Below are 10,070 nucleotides of genomic sequence, written 5' to 3'. Positions count from 1 at the left end.
GATGGATGTGTGGATGGATGCATGGATGGATGGATAAATAGATGGATATGTAGAAGGGAGGCAGGTGAATCCAAACTGGATGGTTGGATTGATGGCTAAAAAGTGGATAGGTAGGCAGATGAGTGGATGGATAGATGGGTGCCTGGGTGGACGGGCTGGGTGGTTGGATGGGTGGATTAAGACAAATGATGGTGGATGTGTGGGACAACAACTCCGTGCTGGCTGGATAGACAGCAAGATGATTAACAGACATGGGCAGAGGGATGTCCTGGACATGTCTCCTCCATTCTCTCCTGAGCATTTTTGTCTCCCTGATCTCCCTAGGGCCTCTCGGGCCAGCTGCAGCTGCTAAAGCAGCGGCCAAAGCAGCTAAATATGGTGAGTGCTTTGCCCAGCCTGACCTGGCCTCTCACTACTTACTAGGGAAGGGGAATGACTTACCCGGGGTCACAGAGCATCTCCCTGGGAGCTGGGACTTGGACCTGCTAGGTCTGGGGTGGTGTCTCTGCCGGTTTTAGCCACCATGAAACGAAGGGGTTGAGTGGTGGGACAGCCCCAGCATGGTGTCCCAGTGGGGACGGTGGCCCTGCCTCCGCTCGCTCTGGCTCCTCTCAGGCACCCATGCCCAGCCGGGAAGAAGCCCATGCTCAGTCTCCCAACCCCTCCCCGAGCACCCAGAGAACAGAGGGCGGGGAGAGTGAGGTCGTGGAGGAGGCTGACCCGGGACCCAGGCACCCCTTTCCTGCCCTCATCAACCAGACCTAGGGGACACACGCATCCTCTTTCCCCGCAGCCGTCTCTGGCTTTCCTAGAGCCCTTCTGACCCCTCTCACCGAGGCCCCTTCCCCCCATTCTCTCCTTCTTCAGGGGCCCGGGCCGGAGTGGGAGTCGGGGGCATCCCCACCTTCGGGGTCGGGGTTGGGGCCGGAGGCTTTCCTGGCTTCGGAGTCGGACCCGGAGTCGGGGTCGGACCTGGAGTCGGAGTTGGAGTCGGAGGTGTCCCCACAGCTGGCCTTTCTCGTAAGTCTGAGTCTCACCTGAGAAACCACAGAAGTGCACGGGACTGTCCCTCCTCTTAGGGCAGCGGGCATGGGCTTCTGGGTGCTCAGGGAGGAGGAGGGACAGGAGCTGCGGTCCCACCCGGCCTCACTCAGGGAAGTATCAGAGCGCCTCATGCCCTCTCCTCTCCTCTTAGCTGCAGCCCAGGCCGCTGCCGCCGCCAAAGCTGCCAAGTATGGTAAGTGGCCCCGCCCTGCTGTCCCCAAGCCCTGCTGTCCCACAGGCCCACTCTTCAAGTTCAGGGCGGCTGAGGGGAACAGCCACCTGCCACCTCCCACTCGGGTGTCCAGGGCTGGGACAGCCTGGCCAAGCTGGCCACCTCGCCCCGAAAGGGCGTGCTCAGGTGCTGGACGGCACGCTGTCCACCCCAACTCCTCGCTCCTCCGGGTGCAGCAGGAGCTGGAGCCCTGGGAGGACTGGTGCCGGGTGCAGTGCCAGGCGTGCCAGGAGCAGTACCAGGTGCAGTACCAGGTGCAGTACCAGGAGCAGTACCAGGTGTAATACCAGGAGCAGTACCAGGTGTGCCCGTCACCGGAGCGGTACCAGGTGAGCAGGGGCCCCAACACGCACATAGGTTGGTCTCCAGAAGGAACCCGGGGTCAGGTGGGAGTCAACCAGGTCCCAAGGAGGGAAATGGGCCACGGTTTCCCGCAGGGTGGTCCTGAGGGAAGAACCCTGGTGGTAGGGTCGTGTCCCTCGCTGGGATGTCATCCTGCCTCTTGGCAGAGACCCTGCTGCCTGGGATTGGGTGGTCTCACGTCCCCCTGGGGTCTGTCTGGTTCCTTAGCAGTACAGGACCTAAAATCTTTGGGTTCCCTTGGGCTTTTTCTCCTCCACCAGTCAGAGGGCAAAGGGAAGTGATTAAGTGACCGTGACATTCGATGACACCCTTCCTTGGTTGTTTTTCCCATCAGCAGGTTTCTTGTCTGCATTCTTTATTCTTTCCAGGAGAAAATTCCTCTTCTCAGTTTTCTTAAGAAACAAGCCAGTGGTAGAGCACGTGCCTGGCATGTGTGAGGCCCTGGGTTCATCCCCAGTGCAGGAAAGAACGGAGGGGGAGAGGAAGGGAGAGAGGGAGAGAGAAGCTCATTTCCCTCTATAATTTGGATACAGGCATTATCAGGATGTCTTAGCATTTGCAGCACCCTAAGGAGAAAGTTCTACTTTAGGCTTTGGGGGATGATCGTGACACCCCTACCAGTCACTGCTGTGGGCTCCCTCTGCTCTCACCCAGGACTTGACCCCCGAGGGCTCAGAGCTGCCCCTCAGGCCTCATGGGAGCCCCGGTGGGGCAGGGACACGGCCAGGCACCCTCCCAGGCCAAGGGACAGAGGCAAATGTGCAGAGGGGGACTTCCGCAGGGGATGCCAGGAAGGATGGACGACCTTGGGGAGGGGTGCTGGGGTCGATCTCATATTTCTCCCTTCATCCAGGAGCAGATGCCGCAGCAGCTGCGGCCGCCAAAGCCGCCGCCAAAGCAGCCCAGTTCGGTAAGCTCCCCCACCTCTGTGCCCACCCCTGATTAGGGAAGCAGTTTGAGAAGGTGCCCGGTAACCCCCAGGACCTGCCTCCTGCACTCTGAGACTGTGACCTCTGGGCCAGCTGCAGCGGGGCACCCTAAGTCCCCGTCCTCCCCCTACCCCCCTTATGACCGCCGTCCCTCTTACTCCCTCTGAGGTCCATCCTGTCAGCCCTGGGCACCCACAATTCCCTGCATATGGAGCCCCGCTGTAGGACAGACCCAGGGGTGGGGTGGGAGGGTGATGTCTGTGAGCCTGACCTTGGGCACTTGCAGAAAGCGAGACTGAGACAGAATTTTTAGGGCTGGTTAGGCCAGAGAATGTTTCAGCTTCAGGTTCACTTGCACCTCCAAACACTTGTGCAGCTTTAGGAAGTCGTATCATTGTTCCCACTTTCCAGGTGTGCAAGCTGAGGTTCCCCCAGCTTCAGTAACTTTCCTCTTGTCTCAGATCTAATGGCGGCAGAGCTGAGATTTGAACTCAGGTCTTGCAGAGTTCCCTTTATTTTATTTCTTTTAACTTTTTTTTTCATTACTGGGAACTGAACCCAGCAAGAGCCTTTACCTTGAGTTATATCCCCAGCCCTTTTTAAATTTGTTTTGGTTGTTTTTTTTAATTTAGAATCTCACTAAGTGGCTAAGTTGCCCAGGCTGGGCTTGAACTTGAAATCGTCCTGCCTCAGGTTCCCAGAGTGCTAGGATTATAGGCATGTGCCACCTCATCTGGCTCAGAGCTCCGCTATGTACCATAGTTCCCATCACACTCAAATTCCCCAGGACTTGTTCCTCAAAAGCCCAAGTCCTGCTGACTGGTACACACCTCGTATGGGGCTGAGGAAGTGGAGGCCCATACAGGGAAAGACACTGGCCCTGGGTCACACAGCAAGGTCACACGAGGGCCGGGCCCAGAACCCACAGCTCCTGACTCAGTGCTCTGCGCTCAGCCCTGGCTAAGGATTAGTTGTGCTCACGCTTGCAGGGGTAGGCCCCGGCATCGGTGGGGTTCCAGGCGGTGTCGGCGTTGGTCCTGGTGGCCTCCTGCCTGGTGGCCTCCTGCCTGGTGGTATCGGACCTGGCGGTATTGCAGGTGAGTGACCTATGTGAATAGACTTTGGGGGGCCCTGAGACCTCCACGCCTACCGTCGCTGAGCCCCTTCTCTCCCTCCAGGAGCAGGGGTCCCAGCTGCAGCCAAGTCCGCTGCTAAAGCAGCTGCCAAAGCCCAGTACCGTGAGTGCCCAACTGCGTCTGCTCCCCGCCAGCGGGACTGCTTGGTTCCTCAGACCTGGTTGTGCATCCTTAGGCACGACGGGGTCGGGGGGAGGACCTGGGCTCCGGCCCTGGGTCACACAGTAGCCACATGACCTTGGGGCCTCCTTCTCCTCCTGCACCTCGCAAATGTGGGTGTCAACACCACCTAAAGGTCACTGGGAAAAGTAGATGAGTTTGCCCGGAGGGAAGAGCAGGCTATAAGGCAGAGAAGTGGGGTGTACAGCATGGAGCCTCCAATCCTAGTGTGTGGTGGGGCCGGGCTGGGGCAGTGGGAGTCCTTGGAAGCCCATTCCCGGGCAGCACAGGGTCAGCTGGAGTCAGGGGCAGAGCCAGGGAGGAGGCTGCTACTCAACTGAGGGCCTGACTCGGTCCTCAGGGCAGCCACCCCCCAGGGCTGCTCCTTGGCCTGCCGCCACCCCACTGCCCATCTCTCTACAGGGGCCGCTGCTGGGCTGGGCGCTGGTGTCCCTGGCTTTGGAGTTGGTGCCGGAGTTCCTGGTTTCGGGGTTGGTGTCCCTGGTGCTGGAGTTGGTGTTGGTGTCCCTGGATTCGGAGCTGGGGTCGGTAAGGAGCCTCCTAGGGGCTGGTCAGAAGGTGTCCCCCAATCTCAGAGGAAGGAGACCACACCACCCAGCTGCAAAACAGATTCTCCATTAGGTGCCCAGCCTCAGGCAGGCCATACGGGGCCTGGAGAATTCGAGAAGGGATGAATAGAAGGGAGAAGCACAGTTCAGCCCTTAAGCACCCCCAGATCAGAGTGCCAGGGGCACACACAGATCCTGGAGCCCCATGTCTGGCAGTGTGTGCCCCTGGCTGAGCTTTGAGGAAGCAGCTCATGCTGAGGAAGTCAGAGTGGACTCCCTGGAGGAGGCAGCAAAACCCAGGCTTGGAGCTCAGCCACCGACCCCCTTCTCTTTCCCTTCTCCCAGTACCTGGATCCCTGGCCGCAGCTAAAGCAGCTAAATACAGTGAGTGCAACCCCCATGCTGCCTGCTTCGCTGCACCCTCCCACCCCCCACCCTGCCCCAGCCCAGACAGCACAGGGGGATGGGCAGGACAGAGCAACACGATTTCTAGGACTGCTACAGCGCTGCCCCATGCCTGCTAAACGCCGAGGATGCTTCCAACCCCTGTGACAACCAGAAGCACCCGTCACATTTCCAAGCCCCGTTGGGGTCCTGAATTCCACGGGCCCCAGGGCCGCTGTCACTGTAACTTGGCCGAGCAGCCTCTGCATCCTCTCCAGAGCGGAGTAGGATCCGCACTTCCCATCTGGGCGCCTGTCCCCTCCCTGCCTCCCTCTCAGCGTGACTGAGCCTGCCCCGGTCAGCCAGCCTCGACGACGTGGCAGACCTGCCCGCCCCACCAGCCGCTCGGCCCTGGGCAGCCTGGCCTGGCGGTGCCCATGCGTCTGTCCCTGCGATCCTCCTGGGAGCCAGCAGGGGGCCTCAGCCGGGGACCCAGTCGGGTACCATGGCCGGTTTCCATCTTGGAAAATCCCAGCTTCCTCAACCGCGTGCCAGCAGCCCCCACTCAGCCTAGCTCCTCTCCCATCCCCTGCCAGCTGCCCGGGCAGCAGGAGTCAACAGACACTGTCAGGGAAACCAGGCGGTGTCACCATGCAGAGCAGCTAAGGACGTCAGTGGCTCCCAAGCCACTTCCTGTCCTGAGACCTGGAGCACATGCCTTAACCTCTGGCCCGCCTCAACGCTCCAGTCTGCACAGTGTGGGCTGGGGAGGGCTCTCTTTCCTGTGGCAGTGCCTGGAACTGAGTATCCCAGTGAGTGACAGCTGTCAATCAGCCGCTACCATTCTTGGCAGCGCTGCACTGGGCCAGGACTCAAAGCCCGCAGACTCTCAGGCTATGTGTCCCTCTGTTCACAAACGCCCTCAAGGCAAGCAGGGAGGTGGGGACTCGGCTCAGAGAGCTGACAGCTAGGACACAGAGAAACCAAGACTCAAACTGGATTCGAACCAGGGCTGTCGAATCAGCCTGGCCTGAATTCAGCAGCTCCCAGCCTCTGTGTTACCTGGCCCACAGCTCCCAGCACCAGCCGAGGGACACGGAAGTGACCACACCCTGTGGAGAGGGGAGGTCAAGGCCTGAGGGGCACTACTCAGCCCTGGATGTTCAGGGAAGGACTTGCTGTCCAGCGCTCCTCCTACTGGGCCACACCGCCTCTGCCGCCTGCCTGCTTGCCTTGTGTCGCCTCCTCCTGGCATGGAGGACCAATCCTCACTCCTCTGTCCACAGGAGCAGCAGGGGTCGGGGCCCTGGGAGGACCTGGCGTCCTGGGAGGAGTAGGTGTCCCTGGCGGTGTTGTAGGTGAGTTTCAACCCCAGGACAGGCTGTGGGGTGGGGGGGGACTGGGAGCCACAAACAGTCCCTCCCTGTGCTTCCCCTCTGCCCCCAGGAGGCGTGCCCGCTGCCTCGGCCGCCGCTGCCAAAGCTGCCGCCAAAGCTGCCCAGTTCGGTGAGCACCGGCCATGTTCGGGAGGCTCTGCCAGGCCCCTGGGCCCTGTGTCCCTGCAGGAGGCTCTGTCCCTCGGCAGACAGACTCGGGCCGGGGTCCTCAGCCGGCAGATTTAACGCCCAGCTCTCTCCCCAGGCCTGGGGGGCGTCGGTGGGCTTGGAGCTGGAGGACTGGGAGTTGGAGGCCTCGGAGTCGGAGGACTGGGACTTGGCGGACTCGGAGGTAAGGCTGCTCTGAGATCAGAGTACAGTGCGTGACGTGTGTGTGCGTGAAAGAGAGACAGAGGCTTTTTCCCCACACTGGATACTGGCTCAGCCCTTGCGAAAGGAGGAGGAAGGACCTGGCATTGCCTAGGACAGGGCCGGGCGCCGGGCACACCTGGGTTCCTGGGAGACAACCCGAAGCCAGCTCGGCATTTTTTTTCCAGGGTGCATCTCAGGGCTTCTGGGCAGGCGCAGTCAGCTCCTCCAGAGGCCCTTGCTGTGTGCACCTTTGCCCCCGTGGCTCAGGCTGCCCCTGCCCCCCCTGCCTGCACCAGCTGCGTCTGTCCCGGGCTTCCTGGGCTGCACCTCCTCCCCCAGCTCCCTCGGTCCTAAGTGCTGTTTACGCAGGGGCTTGAGCACGTGGAGCCAGCCGTCCCCACGGCAGAGGCCCGTCCCTGTCATCGCCCCTCCCTTTTACCCACTGGCCACAGGGCGTGGGAGGTTGTCACCCAATTTCCACAGAAGGCGATCCAAGCCCAGAGAGACTTTCCCAGTCTCCATCACCGTGGCTCCAAGATGACACCCCAGTCTCCCTGGGGAGCTCATTGGGGCCCCCGACTTGAACTGGCCCTCAAGCCTCTTCTGGCATGCACCTCGAGGCTGGGCACACAGTAGAAGCTTAAGAAAGGTCACAGGAAGGTGGGTGGAAGAGGGGAGGCGGGGGCTGTTCCTGAGCCCTCCTGTGCCCTACCTCTTCAGGTGTGTCTCCAGCTGCTGCTGCTAAAGCAGCCAAATATGGTGAGTGGCCCCTAACACCTGTCCCCGCCCAGGCCCCCTGGTACTTGTATCCCATCCGCACCCTGCCCCACCGAGGTCCTGCCCTTGGTCCTTTTCTCCGGGCTTCCCTGACCCAGAACCAGGGCGGGGGATGTCAGGGCCCCTGCCCCTGGGCCTCTGTGTCCTCACTGGTCCCCGTGCCCTCATGCCAGGTGCTGCTGGCCTTGGCCGGGTTTTAGGGGCCATTCCCAGGGCACTCCCAGGAGGCAGGGCTGGCTTTGCTGCATAGCCCTCAGTCCTGCCGGGGCTGGCAGAGGGGGACCCTGAAGGCCAGGGGAGGACAGGGCATCCTGAGTGAAGACAGGGCCAACGGGTGCAGAGCTGAGGCGTGGGACAGGATGCTGAGTGGGGCAGGTTTAGGGAGAAGCCACCCTGGCTTCGGGGGTGGCACCACTCTGAGAAGCCCGAGCGACAAACCAGAACAGGGCCTGCCTCCCACCCACCACCAACCCCAAATCTGTCCCGCAGGCGTGGCAGCCAGACCTGGCTTCGGATTGTCCCCCATTTACCCAGGTACACCGGCACCCGTCTTGAACTCTGGCTGGGTCCCTCCTCCTCCACGGCTGCATCCCCTGTGATCCCCAGGACCTCAGACCACACAAAGCCACACCCCAAGCCAACCAGAACCCCCTCATTCTGTCTCCCTTCCTCCTAAGGACAGGGGACATCAGTTTTCTCAAACATATCATGTACCCTGAGGTCCCTGGGGACAGAGAGCTTCCCCTTCGGGTCTCACACAGTGTAAAGTGAGGCTCAGAGTGTGGGACCCTATGCTCCGAGTCTAGCCCCTCTCACACCACACACCCCACACAGCCTCCGCGGGGCCCTGGCCGTGTTGTCCTTACGGGGCTCTCGGGCTCCCGGCAGTGACCACACTCATAGCCCCTCTCCTTGTCTTGCAGGTGGTGTTGGGGGCCTGGGAGTCGGTGGTGAGTCAGCCATAAAAAGGCATCTTGTGCCCGGGGTCGGGACCCTTACTCGGGGTGGAGGGAAAGTCTTGCCCAGGGAGCAGCCAGTGTGGCCCTGGCTGGTCCTCTGGTATTCGGGCTAAGCTGAAAGGTCAGCCTCGGGATGCGGGGACAGGAGGCAAGGATCCCGATCCCTGGTGTCCCAGCCCGGCACTTAAGTAGGTTTTGGGGGCAAGACAGGGGCCTGGGGTCTCACTGCAGACACTGACAAGTCTCCACCAAAAGAGAAGGTAACTTGCTAGGAATGGGGGCAAATGCCCGTAGCCAGCATTCTGAGAGGCTGAGACAGGAGGATCGCAAGTTCTGGCCCAGCTTGAGCAACTTAGTGAGATCTTGTCTCAAAATAAAAAATTTTAAAAGGCTGGGGATGTAGCTTAATGTGAAGGCCCCAGGTAACTGCGGTGGGCTGGCACCAAGCCACAGAAAGGCCTCAGGCTTGGCCCCTTGTACGTGGAGAGGAGCAAGGCTGGGCAGGAGAGGTCGGACCGCAGGACCTTGGGAATGTCCTCCGTATCCGCCCTCTCCCCCTCACAGGGAAGCCCCCCAAGCCCTTCGGAGGGGCCCTGGGAGCCCTTGGATATCAAGGTAATAAGCGAGGAGCAAAGGCCGTTTGGCGACCCTGTCCTCCTGCCTGGACTTGGGGAGGGGCCGCCGATTTGGCCCAGGCCTAATAGCAAGTGGGCAGACGGGATTGGATGCTATCCATCCCTTCTACACAGCCAGGCCTTAGGCGCCCCGGGTTCCTTAGCTGCTCCAACCTCCCCACACATAGACACACACAACTCTGCCCTGTGGTCGCTCAGCCTCGTGAATCCTCTCTGCCCGCACTTGCTTCCCGCTTCAGTGAGGCAGCTGAGGCCAGGGGCAGGGAGGCCAGGGGCAGGAAGCCCAGGGACAGCACCAGACAGGGTGCCGGCTCTCCAGCCCACCCAGGGGAGGCCCAGGCTGCCCAAACCCGCCCAGGGGCACGCTCGCTGCCACCAGGTGGCGGGAATGAGCCCCGCTGGCTAAGGCCAGGCCGGAGCGCCTGCTCCCAGGGCAGCTGACAGCCTTGCCAGTCAGACCCTTGCCAGGTGGGCCAGGGATCCGGGCTTCCTCTTCCCACCCGGCCTCTTCCGATGTGCACAGGGCCCTCTGCCCTCTCTCTGGGCCTCAGCTTAGTGACCTGACGCCTGGACTTTTGAAGGATCTATCGATGGGGCTGCTCTGAGCCCTTTCCTAAGGGGCTTCCCCACTACAGCCTCCTGACCCCGCCCCGCCCGGCCTGGCCCCTTTCCTCTGGGAGTCCCCATCTCATCGTGGATATCTGGGGCGCTCTTGCCGCCCCACCTGCCCCTGGGAGTTGAGGCTCCTCTCGGGCTCCCTCTGCTTCTTGGAGGTGATCAGAACAGGCCAGGGCTGGAAAGACACCCCAGAGACACCCCAGAGGGTCCAAACTGACTGCTGTCCCCCTGCCCCCACCCAGGCGGGGCCTGCCTGGGGAAATCCTGTGGCCGGAAGAGGAAGTGAGCTTCCGGGGGACCCCTGACTCTCGACCTCATCTACGTTGGTGCTACTGCTTGGTGGAGAATGTAGACCCTCTGAAACCCCACCCCACCCCACCCCCGCCCTGGAGGGGACGGCAGGCCGGCGGCCTTGGACACCCACAGACAGGACAAGGAAACAAGAGCGGGGTGGCCTCGGGCCCCAACGGGGGGCCCCTCTTTCAGACGCCACGGCTGGGTGGGCTGGGGCCCTCCC

The 10,070-nt window shown here is 61.5% G+C and overlaps 1 protein-coding gene across 12 annotated transcripts in view; it reads left to right on the top strand.

The window, feature by feature from the left end:
• Eln (elastin) overlaps positions 1-10,069 on the top strand; it is a 29,845-nt gene extending 19,776 nt beyond the window's left edge. For 6 of the 12 annotated variants that reach the window (XM_013520585.1, XM_013520582.1, XM_013520584.1 and 3 more), the window contains 15 exons: positions 325-378; positions 868-1,020; positions 1,196-1,237; positions 1,453-1,605; positions 2,493-2,549; positions 3,558-3,665; positions 3,747-3,806; positions 4,287-4,412; positions 4,778-4,816; positions 6,103-6,174; positions 6,263-6,322; positions 6,458-6,544; positions 7,285-7,323; positions 7,831-7,875; positions 8,265-8,674. In XM_013520585.1, coding sequence (XP_013376039.1) covers positions 325-378; positions 868-1,020; positions 1,196-1,237; positions 1,453-1,605; positions 2,493-2,549; positions 3,558-3,665; positions 3,747-3,806; positions 4,287-4,412; positions 4,778-4,816; positions 6,103-6,174; positions 6,263-6,322; positions 6,458-6,544; positions 7,285-7,323; positions 7,831-7,875; positions 8,265-8,413 — 1,244 coding nt within the window. In that variant the 3' untranslated portion in view covers positions 8,414-8,674. Of the gene's footprint in view, positions 1-324; positions 379-867; positions 1,021-1,195; positions 1,238-1,452; positions 1,606-2,492; positions 2,550-3,557; positions 3,666-3,746; positions 3,807-4,286; positions 4,413-4,777; positions 4,817-6,102; positions 6,175-6,262; positions 6,323-6,457; positions 6,545-7,284; positions 7,324-7,830; positions 7,876-8,264; positions 8,675-9,795 lie in introns of those variants that run through there. The other 6 variants (XM_013520587.1, XM_013520589.1, XM_013520583.1 and 3 more) reach the window with 6 other exon arrangements.
• The last annotated feature ends 1 nt before the right edge of the window (position 10,070 follows it).

Source organism: Chinchilla lanigera, unplaced genomic scaffold (assembly GCF_000276665.1).
Source record: "Chinchilla lanigera isolate Chin_1 unplaced genomic scaffold, ChiLan1.0 scaffold00055, whole genome shotgun sequence".
Lineage (NCBI taxonomy): Eukaryota > Metazoa > Chordata > Mammalia > Rodentia > Chinchillidae > Chinchilla > Chinchilla lanigera.
This window is presented reverse-complemented; position numbering and strand designations above follow the sequence as displayed.